The following is an 18,685-nucleotide window of genomic DNA, read 5'->3' on the forward strand; positions in this document are numbered from 1 at the left end:
AGTTTTGAGAGTTGTTTTCAAATGACTTTTTTTGAATGGATTACTTCAGTACAGCACTTTGAAATGAGTAAAACAGTGCTGTTACAAAGTTTATAAGTTAAGGTTTAGAAAACAGGACCAGATGTTTGTAGCCTTACTTCTGTCTCTGTGAACATGTAAAGCTCATAGCGATACAAATCAGTCTGTTTGACTGATACATCAAACTATTGGACACCCTCGTTGTTCAGAAAACATGGTTGCTCATCCAACAGCCACTACATTTCTGGCAAACAGATGTTTGGGCATCAACAACGTCATTCATTCATCTAATAATTCCTGTTTACAGTGCTGGTTTTATTATAAGGAGCATTAAACAGTATAATTCTGTACAGTGCATTCAGTACAGATCTATCTTGTGCCTTTTAGGAGTACACTCCACCAGAGAACTCAAATACTTTTAGTACGTAGCCTCCAGTACTATATTGTCACTTAAAGTCTAAGGTGAGCATTTGCCTTTGCCCAGCAGTGTGTAGTATCCCCTCTGGATCCCTTATGTGGTTGCCGTTAACACATCTTTCTGGTCCAAAAAGACACCTAAGCAGCTATTTCTGTGCTTTGTTATGTCAGCCAAAGATAGACAGTTAACCGCTGCCTCTCCCACTAGACTGTGGTGCCTCAGTCCTGAGGTTATGGCACAATGCTGGAGACACTTGCTCATTGTTCTGTGACTTGATGAAAACATTGCAGTATTTCATGGCTTATTCATAAAAAAAAAAGTTTCAAAGAGGAATGTAACCTGGTTTCTCCTACAACACTTGCCATGACTTTAAACTTCATGCCTGTGCACTGTTTTAAAGGGCAAGCTTCAAAAAGGGAATGGCTAAACAACACTTTGTGCAGCATGTGGCCTACCTTTAGAAACCTTCAGTAATCTACGTACCCAGCCGACCATGGCACAAACAATAGTTGTTCAATAGCTGACTTTCCTCAAGCGCCAAATATTGTATTCTAGTTATAATGGAGCTCCAATTATACTAGGGTTGAACTGATATGTTGGAATAAGAAGCCACGAGGTTGAAGCAGACATTCTTTGACTTCGATTTTTTAAAGAAGACGAAACCATTAACTCAAGCCTCTTGCCTTCAGCAGAGCAAAATTCCAAAAATCACACTTGAAATGTGTCACCTTAAAGGTGGGGTTGCCGATGCCATCTGAGTGTATGTGCTCATGCTAGACAATACTGTCAAGCCCAGTGCTGGTAGATCATGTGCCAGAACATTGATGCCTCTGTGACACAAGTAGTCTGGTTAACTACAGCTCTACTTACTACAACTACAATAAGTTATTGATACTTACTGCACAATTCTATTTTCAGATGTTGATTTGATATTTATCTCATTAGCACATTCTGTTGTATACTCATACAGCAGCTGTACAAATGGCATGGTGAGTAATTGAGGAGATGGAGTGTTTACCAGCAGGGAGTCAGAGAAATGAGGGTTGCTGACTCATTGCAAGGCGCTGATGCATTGTGTCTCTGGAGAATTGCGACTTGCTATTTTTTTATTGGTAAACATAACATTACTCTTTGTGCATTAAAGACCATCGGTTCACCTTTTATATTCTGTGTCTTCTTCCAATCATTAGAAAAACAGTAGTTGTTCTCCCATTTGAAATAAAAAACGTTATCATGTATTAGCTGATCTTGTAATATTTACTGTCAGTGTCAACCATTAAACATGCACTGCCTCTGTGTACTAACCTGAACAAGGTTGTTCAGGTCTGGTAGCATGACCAAATCAGGATGTAAGGCACGCGATGCAAGAAGCTTGACCAGTGTCTGGTTTTTGTGCAGGATGCTGCAACCTGTAAGGAGCTCATAGTGATTAACTTGTCTTTTGACATGTACTGCTGTATCAGAAAAGTGTCAGTATGTACCATCAGATTATGAAATAGACAACAGTCTTTGAACAGATTTACAGCTTGCTGGGTTATGATCAATTTGCAGTCTAGTTTATGATATTGGTGTTGAGTTGTATCACACTGCTTTTATTATTTTATCTGACATACTGAACATCAGTAAGGCTAGGCTAAATGGCAATGATACCTAAATGCCAGTTTATTAGTTGTATGGAGAAAAGAAAACTAATGCCTAATTATAAATCACCATCCTATTAGCCCATTCACTTTAGCAGCCAATCAATTGCCTTGTAATAAAACAAAAGTCTTAATCAGGCAAAAAGCCTCAAAAGCGAGAGAGGTGACAACTGTTTCTGAGAAGTGGGTTTGAACAACTCAGCTCTCTCTGGGAACTGTCGCTGTGAAATCCCATTAACTGGATCCAACAGCTGGTTTCATTGCTGCCTTAACTTTCTGCTATAATGTGAACAACAGAGCTGTTATCTCCACAGACCTCCTAAATGTGCAATCTATTATATTATTATAGGCAATTGCCTATAAATGCATGTTGATGTTGCATTAAGGAAGCTGAGTCAACTATGAGACAAATTATGAAGTTTTGTTTCTGAACACCATACAAGACCATTAGACTTCATTTATCTTCATACAGTGTGTTAATAAAATAATGTAGATAATACAGCTGATCTCTCTATAGACAATTCAATATGTCCATCTGTTGGTTTGATAAATCTGAAATGTGAGGAGCAGTTGTAGATGGTGCCTTGGTGACTTATCACCTCAAGGTGCCCACTATGTGTTTGTGACTTAAATGGTCTAAATCAGCTTTCTTTGCATCTCTCTCGACTGTTTCATGTTTTTCAAGGTGTGTTTTCCGGTAAAGCAAAGGTCTTAAAACTAATTTTTTATGGAGACAGTTCAGATCACAAACTCTGATCTCAGCTGTGTATCTGTTCAGTGTGAGATAGCAGGGAACGAGTGTGAGTGCAGCATGTGGCTAAACCTCCACCCGGTCTGCATGCACGAGTCCAAACTGCCTGAGAAGCTTTATGTAAAACAAGATGTTTTTATTTATTAAATTTGTATTTATTTTTATTTATTTTTTACAGAGAGCAGCAGCTTCATTCAGAGGCTGTCTCTATTATGTGATCATCTCAGGGCTGTCCATGATCAAAATGGATGCAGTGAATGCTGGCTTATGTTTAGTTATCTTGTTTAAAATCCATATCTGAGAAAGTACATTGAATTTCATAGCGAAAATCCTTCATGGCCTGCATCAACAAAACTGCAATTCATGGACGTACAGTATAGTTTGGATTTTAGTTTAGTGTGGAATGAAAATGTAAATCGACGAATGTTATCTTATGCAATCAACATTTAGATTTTTTCTTGCAATAAAACACAGCGATTCAGTCACTTTTATATGTTTTTTTTTTTTATTTACTTACGCACAGTTCGATCTCAATGTGCTGAAATGTAGCTGCTATTTTTTATTTACCTTTTTTCTTGTCAGTTTCATCTCCAGTATTCAACTGAGGGTTTGATAAGGAAGCTTGGTAAGGATACACACGTTCACTGTGCACCATTGTCACCCTGACTCAGAGAGAGAGAGAGAGCAACGGAGCAGAGCAGAAAATGTCCCAGCACTTGCTGAAGTCCAAACTTCTGTTCCAGTATCTCCCTGCTGCAGAGCAACTCTCCTCCTCCAGCCTGGGGCCATTCAGAGTGGGCCCAGCTATTGCAAGCACTCCGGGGTGTTAAAAAGAGTAAATTAAATAAATAAAGATCCTGTGTGTGTGTGTGTGTGTGTGTGTGTGTGTGCATAAAGATTGATGATTTCAGGCTGAGGCTGTGGCTCTCACACAGTCGTGACCTAGCTCCCCCTCACCTTTGATAGATAGATGGCTTTAGGGGCTTGTGGCGGATCAGAAGTGATCCGCGGTATCTTCCACAGCCCACACAACCTGACTGCAAAGTTTGTCAGCCCAGGTGGCCAGTCAACGTCCTGGTGCATTAAGGCAGTCAAAATGAACATGCACATGATTGAATTTGGCCTAGGAGCAATAAAAGTTTTCTAGATTTGCACAAGCTCAGTCGCTTGGAAATATTCATCTAAAGTTGGAGTTGATGGAGTTGGTAGTCATAGTAGATTGAAATCTATTTGACCCCTTTGAAGGGGAACGGAAGATTTACAAACTCTAATACCATAGGAATTTTAGATGTTTGAAGCAGGGATAATTATCTGTTCTGCTTTATTAGTATTTGAATGAAAATACAGTATATTTGAGTTTTTCTTATAGTTCTGTCATAGATTTAAAAAAAGGATCCTCCTTCTGTATGTTCTAAACCTACAGCTGTTGTCCTTCTGAATGTGGCTCTCTTTATTAGTTACTATAACAAAACTCACTTTCTACCTTATTATTCAAAGACTGCATTCACTGACTTTTTCAATAAAATGCTTCCCACTGTTAGCAGTTAGAGAACATTAATATTTTTTATTTACTTTCTAGTGGTCAGTGGAGCTATTTCTGTGGCTGTCTTGCCTAATTTTGTAGTCATTTTTGTAGTCAGTATGTTAAATCTGTCATCGTTAGACTTATTATCTCTATCCTAATCAGTGAGAAACCTGACTCTTTTCTGAGGGACATATTTGACTTAGTAACAATATTTTTGACAATAAATTTAGTGCTTATAGCAAAGAAGAAGCCAACAATAGTGTTAATGCATGTGTGCTATAGGTTAACCACTAATGCTAAAGTCACTTTAGATAAGGAACTTTATGAGAACTTGCAAATTAATTGAAGTCAAACTATTTCCATTTGTGAACTGAGACTGGTTTTTCATACCTCACACTACTACGACTCTGCTTGAATTTTTCAGCCGCGCTGTTGGGTGGCTTGCCTGCTGTTACTATGAGCTCTAGACAGGATGGGATTTTCTGAACTCACTCTGGTGGTGCCATCCAGGTGGAAGTAGCCTATACACAAAGGGGTTTCTGTGTGTACTAGTCACACCTTAAATAGGAATATAAACATACAGAAAATGCCATTGGTTTCTAATTTGTATCAGAAATACAGAACAATAACATTTCTATATATTTGGTCATTTATGTCAATGAACAACAAACTCAAGACCTGTGGTAACTGTTGCTATATGTTGTGTTTGGAAGATTAAAAACACTATAAGTTATGTAAATGCATTTAATAATGTTCTTTTATATTACTGATACTCATCAACTAAAGCAGTTGCTCTGGGCATCTAATGATGCTGTGAGTGGATTAACATTAGCATCAATGGAAAACCCTGTAGGTCAGAATACAGATACCAACGGGTAGCTGGAGCGTTACCGTGAGGTGCCAGTGGCTTTGACAAATAGACTGGCCTTGTATGTGTAAATTACACCGATTTTTGTTTTTAATGTTTGAAATAGCATAGGAAATGTGATAACTGCTTGATATTAATCTTAATTCAGTTGTTTTTTTTTTTATTTCATTATTTTGTGCATTCATCTGCTATGTCATTAGCTACTATTTTTCACGACCAAAGAACAGAGATGCATTTATACACAGCAGGGCATGCACTAATCCACAGACTAACAGCACATGGTGAGACATTTCAGTTAACTTCATCAAAATTATAGCAAAGCACTTACAAAACAAATACCTTTTCAGACCATGCGCATGTGGTCTACATGGACTCCAGCTTCTGAATCTCTCCTTTACCGTGCACCTACTGCACTATTTTTTTATGCACACTGTATTTTCATGAATAATAATGTTAATGTGACAAAGATTGGTCATTAATATAAGTTGAAAGATTACAATAATACAAATAAATAATTAAACACTAAAATATGAGTTAAAAAATTGCAACAAATCAACAAATTTGTTGATGCGCCTTAGCAGATTTAGGTACACAACACTTCCCATCTGGTTCCCCTGTGTAGACAGACACAGCTGAAATATAAATAATACAATTTCTGCAGTTAAGCTTCTTCAATAAAAAACTCTATTTTAAATCAACTGGAGCACCTGGATTGGCAACAGTTCTTTTGGTTGGAGAGGATTTTTTTTTTTTTTTTTTTTAACTGAGATACTCCTAACCTTCTCATATACACGTACATGCAATACGCTCCTCTAATAATATAACTGAGAAGCAGGTTGTGGCCTGACACATGTAGAAGCTCTGCTGCACACAGAATACTCAAAAATAAGAAGGCGGTTGATGGGTCAAATCTAAACCATTCTGTCACAGTGGATTCTCTGAAGGCCTCTTCAATAGAAGTAAAGCTGCCTTATTGCATTGCAGTGATACATAGAACCTCAAGCTACTGTATGTGTGTGATTCCTTTTTCTGCTCACCCCTTTTATGTTTGTTTCCTTCAAAGAGGATGATGCATCAAAGAGGGCCTGGCACATTAACAAATTCCATATGCCAAAGGCTGATAATCAGTGGAAAAATAACTATCTATATACTGTGTTTACTCGCATGGCGGCAGCAACAGAGGAACACTTTAAGACTTGAGCTGCAGTGCAGCAGCAGTCAGTTGCTCTCCTTTATTGTTGTCTTGGACATCTTTTAAATAAGCATTCTCTCTCTGTATGTGTCTAACAAAAGCTTTGTTGCCTCTTCAACACATTTCACTCCGACTACCTTTCCCTCAAGACAACAGTGGTAACAGCATCTCCATTCCCTCTCTCTGTATGGTTGTGTGTGCTTGTCTGTCTGTTAATGGCTCCTCTCTGCTATGCCGCTTCTTTTTCCTTCTCTCCTTTTTGCTTGGATTCATCAATTTAAATCCTACCACACCATATCCCCTTGCTCTCTCTCCTTAAATGCCTATATCTCTCACACATCTGCTCTCCTGTCTTTTTTTCCCCCTTCCAAACTTGCTCCTCTTGCCCTGCACACAAATATCTTTCTCTCTTTCCATTTTCTAACCCATTTTCTTCTTCGCCCTTGAGTTTGAGGATGGAATTTCAGGGACACAGAAAGGGTACATTATCTTCTGCCGGCCTCTCCTGAGACGTACTGACTCTCTTCGCTTTCTTCTCTTGGCCACCTTCTCCCGTGTGGTCTCCCCAATGTCCTGCCATGTCACTTTGATGGCAGTGCAGGACATGGCACTATCTCACTAATGACTTGGTCACAAACCCTGCAGTCATCTTTAACAAAGACTCTGAAATTGGAAGGGCAGCTTACTTGTAGAGGCAGGAAATGTGGATTTTGCCCCGAGAAGAATGGAAACTTGAAGAAATTGTCAAATACTGGTGGGCATGCTGCTGTGCATATTGTTGGACACTTACCCTTTTAAATGGAACAATCATATAAAGGAGTTCTTAGTGGTTACTGAAGTGCCCTGCGACCCTTTTAGTTTTTGTTTAGATAACAATTGTTCTCCCTTTAGTGCACAGAAAGAAGAACTTCATTCTTTGGCAGATGGTATGTGCTGCTTTCATTGGTTGTGGTGGTCAAACTGACATAACACACCTCAGAAGAAGAGCCACAAAAGGACAGGTCAAGAGGAAAAAAACAATTACTTACTTTATTTGTAACACTAGGTAACTGGTCGAAAAACCCTGCCACTTTACTTATTTAAAGAATTGTAGCCTCTTGTGAAGAATCTGCTGTAGATGCTGTTGGAGGTGGAGGAGCACAGTGTGAACTGAAGCACGACAACACGATTGTATAGTGTGAGCTTGACATAGAGGACATTTAGTGCAGTGACACAAACAATGACACTGACTTGTAAGTAGCAAATCTACTGACCTGTTTGGAAACACATTGTTATTTAGCGAAGCGTTATTTATGCCTGATCTCTTCTTGATATCAAGACATCATTTGCAAGACAGACTGGAGAAAAAATAAAACATACATATTTATGCAATATTTAAGTGTAAAGTGTAAATATATAATATATAAGTGCAGACCATTTACCATTTACCATTTAAATAATGTGTAATCACAACAAGAAATGTATTCAGGCACTCGATCACACACACACAATGTAAATTGAAAAATGAGTTGGTAAAACTTAAAAGAACAAACAATAAACCCACTGCTTTAAATGTAATTCCCACTATTAAACCACAGTTATCACTTTGTCATTAACACTCTAGGTGGAGGTGTAGGGTAAGCAGGGCCTTCCTCCGTCAGCTTGTTAAATAAGTGGACTGTTACCATTGGCTCAGAAGCACGGTGGACAACGGGTTAGACAGGCATAACCTAACATTAACTGATACCCCTCAGGTAGTTAGTATAAATTAATTTGTAGGTTTCATTTTAGTTTATTTATTCATTGGTTTAATGTGGCTATGAGTTCTAATAATTGTAGATCCACTCCAAGGTTGAGGATGGTTTCCAACAGGTGAAGGCAATTTGGACTGTACCATGTGTGGTAATGAGAGAAAGGAAACAATTCTAAAATCTGGGCTAAATAACATGTCACGTACATTTTAAAGTCTAAAGAGAAAACCCAATCTTAGCAGCATTCACATATCTATACAAACATCAGTTAAATGACTTCGCCTGTCTGTTTCAGTTCACCCTTGTTAATTACTAACTAGTTTGACCAGTTCGCATTTCTTTGTGGCCTTCAAGTGGGACCTTCTTTTGTTCGCAAATTCCCAATGTTTTTGCATTTGTGTTAATTATGATCACTTGGATAAAGAGTGAAACAAAACGGAGCTTTGAAACCAGATAAAATTTGGTCCTTCACTTTTCATTGAAGTGAGCAGCCTACTTTCACATCAGCTCTTCGCTTTGCCCCAACACTGTGAAATGCCGCTTTGATTAGTTGCTGTGAAAGTTATGCGCCGCTTAATCACCAGCGGAGGCGAGAAATCCTGACACACGTCTCTTTATCAGTTTAGTTTGTAAATGCATTGAAAATCACCTCACTCATTAAATATGTGATCTTTGCTTTTCAGTGTGGCTGCTCTGCCCATTTTCATCAAAGCCTTATACTACCTTTGATAAAAGTGCAATGTTGTTTTGTTCTGTGCAGAGGCACTCTGTATTTTATGTGAGGTGCTGCGTCTTCACTACAAAACACCGGGAAACCCTGTCATGCTATAGAACAAGGCTTTGAACATCAGCAGTGACCTGATTATTTTTAAGCAAAGCAAGCATCCACGCATTTCAGACACAACAATACTATGAATATTAGACGTGTGGGATCTTGCTGCTATTATTGGCATCTTTTTCTTATATCTATGACTTTAGTTTGAGGTCATTAACTACAGTGAAACATTGATTTCTTGTGTCAGTCATGGAGAACGACTACCAGCCATAAGACTGATGCTCAATGTGAGTACTGTACTTTGAGGAGACGCATCACCTGGCAGCCTTGTCTTGATTAACTCTCCTCGGTGTCTTGCTGCTTCGCTTTAACTGACACTGCAGTCTCTATTGGTGACACGTTGCCTCTTTTGAGAGAAGGCCAAGCTGAAAAAGAAACAAGAGGCAAAGAAATGGAACAGAGTGGAACACCTATATGAGTCCTCCTGATACCCCTTGTCAGGTGATCAGTGAGCACTTTTCTCCATAATAATCTTCCCAGGTGCAATTCAGTAATGTGCCTAAGCCCAGCAAAGTGAATCCATTTGCAATTTATTACTGTCATCTACCAACATCCTGGGAGGAGGTTTGAAGTCAATTATGTGTTTTGTTCTTTATGTTGAGTGCTGTATTAAGCATCTTTGTCAAGCGTGTCAAATTCACACAAAAAAAAAAAGGAGCAAGCCTGGCATTTTCCCCTGTTCCCATATCTCAGTAGTAGTCCTGGTGCACTTGAGGGCTTGAAAGACACACAAAAAGAGGATAATATGAAAAGTTCTGACAGACCAGTGATAATGAGTGGGGGCTGAATAAAGCAATAATCACCAAGTGTTGTAACATCCTCAGAAAAATGTCAGTGAGCTCAAGAACTGGTCTTTGTAATTGTTGAAAGAAACAACAGAGGAGCGTCAGAGAAAGAGACAGAATTGGGCACATGTCACGATATTTACGAGTCTAAGTTTTGACACAAATGTGACTGAGAATTTTCCCTGTCATCACAGATCCAGGTTGCAAAAAAAGACTTAACCGGATCTGTTGTCATTCCCAATGCTGCTGCTGAAATTAGATCTTTGATTTCTGTGTTGCCGTTTGGGCTGAACTTTTCCCTTTTTGTTTAGTTAGTACAAAAAAAAATCTGATATTAGAACCATTGGTTTGAATTGGTTTGAATCCCAGGCAACAGGATCAAGGTGTTCTTGGACAAGACACCAAAGCCCTGTAATAGCGTCGATATGTACCGTCTGGCAACTGTCCAACCACAATGGGCTCAATAATGTATATCAGTATTATTATTACTGTCCAAACAGTGTGAAAACACTGATCCAGAGCACTGCTGTTCACTCATGTTAACCCTGAATGACTGTTTTTCATTTTGTGCATGTGATCTTTCATAGGGGACCTGGCATCAGATGATGAATACCTGGAAATCCCATCCATCTCCAGACAGAGAGCGGGGACGTACGAATGCACAGCTGTGAATGATATTGACGCAGATTTGCAGACGGTAGACATCACTGTCAACTGTGAGTCTACTGCTTAAAGACTAACAACAAATAGTTCACATAGACACATTTTGTGTCAATTAATCCATAGACAAGCTAAATGAATCCAGTTTGTGTAGTTCAACATAGTTTAATCAAAAGAATAGTCAAGTATTATAATAGTATATAATTATTAATGTAATGCAAAGTTTTCAAGTAGAAAAAATATACACATGACAAATGTTTTTTTTTTCCATCCTTAGATGGAATTTGAAGATAAAATATGTGTTTATTTTTGTTAAAAATATATGAATAATAAATGATCAAGTGGTTTGTCTAGTTCCAGCAAATTCTATAAATCTGCAAATCTTAACCCATGGTCTAAACAAAGGAAGTGACATAAAGTTGGCATAAACTACTGCCGGCAATTACATTGATTTATGTGGGAATGGGTTTTTGTAAACAAGGCACCATCTAACGGTAACACTCTGCAACTGAATGTTGGCCGAGTGGGTGTGTTTATGGCTGGTAGCTGGCTAGGAACTGGCTGGAATTTGGCTGGCAGCCAGCTGGCTTTCGGCACCAAGCAGCAATTCTCTGTGGCAGAGACTGTAGCAGAGCCAAAACTAGCACTTAGCTTAATAACAGACAATTTTGGAACAATTTTGATAATTGAATTATTGTTTCATCTTTGACACAAATGGTGAACATTATCTAGTTACATCTTCTCCTACTCACCAGTGGGCAGTTCCAATATTCCTGTATACTTTTCTTCGTCAAAGTGACAAAATCATTCAGTGTCAGCAAAAACCAGAAGTACAGTTGTAAAACTGAGGCTCAAATGTCATATACTTAATATAATATAATATATACTTTAAGTTTCAGTGTCATTACTGTAGAAGAAGGAGAATAGAGTGTAGATCCTGAATAATTCCCCTTCATCATATCTTAACACCATGCAGTTTCAACAGTGTGATATTGTAAATAATTTGAACTGATACAAATCTAAATTGTGGATGAGGAAGAAAAACAAAAGGACAATAAAACCACTATGACCTCATCTCCTGATATTCCTGCCTTCTGCTGCCTTGTAGTCCTGATTACAGTGCCCTTATGTGTCGCTGCCTTCTTGTAGATGCTCCAACTGTGTCAGAGGGCAGATATGTTGGAGTGACACTGGGCCAAAGGGGAGTGCTGGAGTGTGAAGCTGATGCAGTGCCTGAGGCAGATTTTGAGTGGTATAAAGATGACAGAAGGTAATGGGTTTACATTTGCATTTTAAGTAGGCAGAAAGGTGTGCATGCATGTGTTGTGCGTGGGAATTGTTACTAACAACAGAGTTTTGAGGTATGGTTATCGATTAGCTGCTTAATAATTACTAAAGTCATTGTTAGTGATTTCACTGTGACTTTGAATGTTTGCTTGTGATTTATTTATCTATTTTCTTTCCCATCAAGGATCTTCAATGGCTTCGATGGCATGGAGATAGTGAATACTGGATCAGCATCAAAGCTGACATTTTTTAACGTGTCTGACGGAGATTATGGCAACTACACCTGCGTTGCCACGAACATACTGGGGAGCTCAAACACAAGCTTTCTTCTGTATGGTGAGCTACCTTTAGATTGAGCATATGAATGCAGCAGCTTAAATATGAAGATTACCCAAAAATATGGAGGTCCACCGTCTGCTTTTATGTGAATTTATTATTAACCTGAAAACATAAACCTGTGCTTACTATTGGTGGGTTCAAGCTGTGCATGACTTCATTAAACGACTTAATGCCGTTCCTTTTTTTTTTTTCCTATAAATCATGCACATTAGAGCTGGCGGATGTCCTACTGGCACCCCACATAAATGAACAGCATATACATTATTTATTAAGATTTTTTCTGAAGCTCATTAAAGTGCATTCACTGTCTTACAATTTTTTTTTATAGTAATTGTGCATTTCTAGGTTCGACTTCCCCGCTCGTTTATTCTCAGAGGACATATTGAATCAGTCCACAGCAACTTTAAATGTAGCCCACACACAAGATCGTTACAAACTACGGTCACAGACACAACAGCAGCTTCTTTTCAGCTCCTGATTCGGCTTTTTTTTTTTTCGTCTATTCCTATTATGATCATGTAATTTTTATTTTTATTGATTGTTTTAAGCACCAAAAATTAAAATAATACAGACTAACCTGCAATTCCAAACATCTCACAGCCTGGTGTTGTTTCTCAGGGCCCGTTACAAATCATCAAGAAAAGACATCACTAAAAACAAGAAGCTTGCAGGTTATAGTCATTCTATCAGCGAGAATCAAATTACCACTGAGTTTTATCTTTGAAGTGAACATGTGATTTAACCTTTTATGAATGATTGTTGGCACTATTATCAGTTTAAACTCCAAATTGTGAGGCTATGATTTCAAAAGTCCATTCAGCAGCCTACTTTTCATCCTTTTTTACAAGTGCTGTCAATGACGTGTTGCTGTTCTGTTTCCGATATGTTGCTCTCTTTCATTTGTTTCCCTGGTGTAGTGGTAATTGAACCCACTAGCTCGACGCTATTGCAAGGTTAGTATTCTGCACCAGTGTGCACTTCAACTGTTGTGGATCGAAAGTATTAAACCGCATGCTGGAACATGACGTACGTTGCCATTTTCACAAACTGGGAGTTAGGCTGCGGCATCACTGGAATCCAACAGTGATTCCTCTGTATCCAACAAGAAGAGACAAATTATTTCTTTGCTCTTTGATCCTGTCAAAATTGTACTGTTTTAACTCTTTGTTCTTTTTATGAATTCATGTGTTAGTGCTTTTGTGTGGCAGGCGCCACCTTTGAGGAAGAAAACTAATAAAGTGACACACACGTGTCATGTGGATCTTTGTGAAAATGGCCGCTGCAGCTCATTGTCCTAACCATGTTTCATGTTTCTCTTTTCCAAACCTAACCACCTCTCTGTGTGATGTTGGCCTCATTTTGATTTTTGCATGCCATTTCCCCCAATGTAAGTATTTACCGTCTTTCATCCTCATAAACTGTGCGTTGTGTGTACTGTTATTCATGCCTAAACATGTATTTCATCTCTACTAAATGTGAAAGTAGTGTATTTTATCTGCAAATAATGGCTGTAAATAGACTGTTCCTTTAAACGTGTTATAATGTGTGGAACTTTGGCATTAGTGCAGTGATACATCTCCCACAAACTTGTCAGTTAAAGTGTCCTTGTGACTGCCGGTTGCGGCATCTTGTAAGCCAACTCACTCCATTAATGCAACAGAACTGTATAAATTGCTTTGAATTAAACGTCATTATTCTAATTATCCATACGTGGGATTAGGGATAATCCAGTGTTGCATGGTAATTGGATAGATGCCCCAAAGGACGCTGTGGTGAACTCATGGAAATCTAAGGGAAATGAGTAGTCATTGTGTGACAAGCATCAAAGAAAAAAGTTCAAAATTGTCCTCAATCCTCATACAATGCATTCATTTACATGGTGTTTGCCTCATCCTTAAAAAGAGCATGATGAAAATAGTCTTTTTCATTGCCTCATAAAGTTGCATTGCATTTCAATAATAGGTTACTGTAAACCTTTTCCTTTACCTTTAGTATTAATCGAATACTGCAGGTGCATAGCTACTGAGGATCTTGATTGTGTACTGTACGGCAGCATATTGAAAAATGTGTCCAAGTGTGCTATGATGCTATTCACTGCACATAGTTTACATCCATATGCACTATATTCATTATTATTTCATACTGTAAAAAAATATTTCCTAAAACGCTTCAAATTCCAGGTTTCTTGGTCAGTTGTGATTGAGTTTTCAAGTCAAATCATTTACACAAAGTGTGCTGCTGAGCATTTTGAACAACACACTCAACAGCACTAAACATTCCCCTCCTGCCTCATCTAATAGAGGTTGTTGCTGTATTTTACAAAGGCAGGTTTGTCTGGGCATTTTGTTACATATTTTAACCCCAGCACTATGAGTATAATACTTGGTTTGATGTTCTCTGTGGTAGGTTTTACACACGTAGAAATATAAAATGCTTTGAGTTGACATGCTTCTAGTCTGAAACATGAGCCAATACGCATCCAATGTAGAAAGCTAAACTGATAAAATAGAAGCATATCAGTTGCATGATACATGTAAGACATGTATGAAAACACGGTTGATACATTTTTAGTGCAGGACCAGCATATCCTTAATCAGATGCTGTGAGTGCTTAACCATGATTATAAAAACTGTGAAACCAAAGCATGTTAAATATTTTAATGATCAGATACTTTAGGAAAACAAGTGAAGTGAACAGAATTTTACAGATCCATTCAGACATTTTCTAACTTGGCAGAAATGTTAATTCAAATATTGTCCTAATTCTGCTGATAAAACCATAATCCAGACCTCATTATGTTTCCTGCAAACACATTCACCCTTGTTGTCATTTCTAGGAGCCAGGTTTGCACAGGTTACAGATTCAGTAGTCCAGTGGTCATTGTTTATCAGCCACTCGATTCACTTTAGGTCTTTATGGAATCTTAGCTACAGAGCAGGAAAGAAAGGAAAGGAAATAGCTAGTGATTAATAAGCTGTTTATTGATGCCACTAACAGAACCTTGTTACACAGACCTCCTAATCCCCAATAATTCTGGTGTCACTGTAATTACGTACACTGGTTTGTGTAAAATGCAAAGTGTCAAAGTCATCCTCTGTTCTCACACAAACAAACAGGCTTTTTTATTATACAGTCCATAGTAATCACAGAGTTGCACATTGTGTGTCAGGCTGGGAGGGAATTGAGCCAATGAACTGTTATAACAGAACATTCATTTAAAAACTAACTTTCAGTAGTGCTAACACAAAGTGGTGAAACTTACCTCACTTACTTAAGTGTCTTGTTCTTTCTACCTTGTGTTTTCTCCCCCTCCCGTCAGGACCGATAGCAGTTCAGGATGGCAGCGGCGGCACGATGGGGGTGCACTCACACACCTGTCTCCTCTTCATAGTGTTTCTGCCGTTCCTGCTCAGATTTTGAAGAGGAATGGGTTTCCACACAAGTATTGTGGGCATGCCCGTGTGCATGTGTGCGCTTGTATGTATGGGGAATGTGTGTGTGTGCGTGCGTGTGTGTGTGTGTGTGTGTGTGGGTGTGTGTGTGTGTGTGTGTGTGTATTTTTCAACCAGAACCATAAACTGATGCACAGTGAGTGTATGAAGTACCTTGCTACATAATGATGTTGACCCACTAAATAACTGCATAACAATTTTTTTTTTTTTTTAACCTTTACTTTTAAGGGTGTAACTAATGTTTCACATTTTAATTGAGTTGTGTTGGGTATTGTTCTCTCTAAATTATATTATTCTGGATTGTCTCTTTTTACATTTACAGTGTCTCGGTGTAAAAAAAAGAAAAGATTTTTTTTAAATGTGGCGTCTTTTATTCAAATGGATTTGTCTTAATTTTTAACTGCATTGCATATTCATCTCTACTCCAGGAAGAGACAAATTTACCACAAGTATGAGAGGTGAATGTTAAATACCTCAAAGTCAAACCGAGACAGTGAAGCAGTAGGAATTTAGGTTACCCTGAGGCTGAAAGCCTGGTATTATCATATTTTAATGTATAACAATTATCAGTCTGGTTGTTGAAAGCAGAATTGTTTTTGACCTTCAAGTATTTTTGTTCTTAGCGTTACAGTGATATACTTGCAGTTGTGTTATGCTAATATTAATTTTTTTTTTTTTGACTATGCTTAGTTTTACATATTTTTTGAAGAGGGAAAATATAAAGTTGTAATTATTTAGGACAAATACCCTAGTTTTATGTTATGTTTTGTTTGTCATATACCAGTACAGTTGTACACAGCTATTGTGTCAGGAATCATTTTCATTGAGTAAATGGAGGCACAGTTTACTCCACTTGTGTGGAGTCAATGTCTGACTTAAGTAATGCAAATGTATTAATGCTGTTGCTTCTTATTTGAACATCATGCAATTTCCACACAGCACATTAATTTGGGAAACTGTTGCTGTTCATGATCTAAACCAGCAGTGGAAGGTTAGAGAGCATTCAGTAAGATCATGTAAACACAAAAATAATCAACACGTTTTGCATGTATTTAGACTCCAGTAACCCAAAGAGTTATAGCAGTTTCTACATGTATCATACATATATTGCACTTTTTTTTTTTTTTTACACCTCCACATTAAACACAACACTTTTCCATACAACAGTCCTTCCACAAACTAAAGGGTTAACATGCTGTGTTTTATATGGGTTGAACAGTAATCTAAAGTTATTGATACCTTTAAATCAAAACGTACAGTGTGTTTTTCCTGATCACGAAATGTCCGTTACGTTTTCAGCCGTAACAGAAAGGAAAGAGAACTGGCTTTCTGTAAAGTATGCAAGCCAATTGCAATAACTGAGATTGATCAGAGGTCTGAGCAAAGAAAAGGCTACAACTGCTCTTATCATTTGATATATAGCTTGCATTATCAGAAAAGGCAGGATATATGAGAAAACTAGAAAATCATATCTCTCTTATTGTGGAGGAAGATCAGTGCAGACAGTATCGCAGGCATTTTGAGAAGCAGTAAATAAACAACAGACCTCTATTACCTTATTTTGTTATGAGCGTGAGGGTTTTATGCAACAGTGAGTAACCTCAACACGGCAGCAAGAATTAAAGCCAGTAATTTATCTATATCATGTCTCCTGTGTTGGCAAGTGATTCGCAGCAACTGCTAGACTGCACTCAGGGTCCAGCCTGCCGTCGGGGAAAGCGCTGAGTGACAACACCAAAATATCAAGACTAGGAGTTAGGCTACTGGTTTTATAGTGTGAATGAGACTTTTTTTTTTTTTTTCTTAATCATGCATCTCATAAATCTGCGCAGAATGTGTTTGTGGAAGTACCTCAAATGCATCACTGGACTATGTGCAGCACTGAAGCAACCCTGACAACCCTGATGTTATCTTTCTATACAACTAAACTGCAATCACCAATATGTTTTTGTTGGAAGTGTGACTATAACTTCTATTAATGTGACAAAGATCTGCTGATAATTAACATAAGTGGCAAATGTGTTCTAACTAATTATGTTTAGATGCTCCAGGGACAATACCCAGTCTTTTAGAACTGTTTTAATGGTTATATGCAACCTTAAAACTACAGTACATAATGTCTTTGTAATTTGAGATTATCTGACAGTTTTCCAAACAAAGAGAGAATTTCAATGTGTACGCTTGATTCTTATTGAATCAGCCTAGCTGTCGACACAGCTAGTGTCCCGGCTTGCAATCACTTGAGCATAAATCCAATCCGAAACGTATTTTCAGGCTCCAAGTCTATTTTCCTGCATTTATGTACAGAACCACAGTGATTGTGTTGGAGCTCTGAGTGCTTCGAAAACACAGGTGACCTTCGCTTTGCATTGGACCCAAATGCCTCGTATGTAGACAAACATGAGCTGCATGAGACTGCATGAACCTAACAACACACTAGACCCAGGAGTCAAACTCTCTAGTGTGTCGCTTGTTCATCTTGGGAATTGCTTTCTGTCAATCACTATAGTGGTTTATTCTTTCAAAAGTTGTATCAGAGCGTAATCCATCCGGTGATTGCTTTTTTATTTTGCTATAGCAGTTTAGTTGCATTGAATATAACTTCATGGGACAGAGCTGACTTAAGAATTTGTAGGATTCAACACAACGTGCAACAGAAACAGTAAATTAGAACAAACGTGTTTGTGTCGGTTTAGTGGTGGGACAATGATGTGCTTCTTATCATCTAGCAGCTCTTATTGAACGTGTGTTCACATTTAGCTGTTTTTAAAATAAATGGGAACTTAGTTGACAGTGAGTACGAGAGCATAGTCTCTGCTCTCTTCTCATTCACATTTCCTTCTTTTAAAGTACAATTCATGCTCTTTCTCACTGGCTCGCCACTCGAGTGACGTTTTAGTGCATCGTCCATGTGCACCTCAGAGTTTCTTTTAAACTCAGACGCTTTGTAGCTCAAGGTTTGTGCTCCCTCGCGTGAAAAAAAAAAAAAGAGCCAATATTCAAATCAAAAATGCATGAAACAGATAGGGCCATTACCGAAACTGATCTGGGTAATCATCAGCTGAATCTGACAGGCTAATCATGGTTTGTTTTCACACACAAGACAAAGAGAGAGAGGAAGAAAGACAGGCACCACAGACTATTATTCATCTCCTGCACATTGATGTTTAGAAATGACATTGTAA

At 38.2% G+C, this 18,685-nt stretch overlaps 1 protein-coding gene across 2 annotated transcripts in view; it reads left to right on the forward strand.

Annotated features, from left to right (window-relative positions):
• The window catches only part of ntm (neurotrimin), a 343,077-nt gene extending 327,403 nt beyond the window's left edge, over window positions 1-15,674 (forward strand). For both annotated transcript variants that reach the window (XM_026370325.1, XM_026370324.1), the window contains 5 exons: window positions 10,350-10,478; window positions 11,572-11,692; window positions 11,894-12,045; window positions 12,966-13,001; window positions 15,368-15,674. In XM_026370325.1, coding sequence (XP_026226110.1) covers window positions 10,350-10,478; window positions 11,572-11,692; window positions 11,894-12,045; window positions 12,966-13,001; window positions 15,368-15,468 — 539 coding nt within the window. In that variant the 3' untranslated portion in view covers window positions 15,469-15,674. The remainder of the gene's footprint in view (window positions 1-10,349; window positions 10,479-11,571; window positions 11,693-11,893; window positions 12,046-12,965; window positions 13,002-15,367) is intronic.
• The last annotated feature ends 3,011 nt before the right edge of the window (window positions 15,675-18,685 follow it).

The sequence above is a fragment of the Anabas testudineus genome, chromosome 14 (genome assembly GCF_900324465.2).
Source record: "Anabas testudineus chromosome 14, fAnaTes1.2, whole genome shotgun sequence".
NCBI lineage: Eukaryota > Metazoa > Chordata > Actinopteri > Anabantiformes > Anabantidae > Anabas > Anabas testudineus.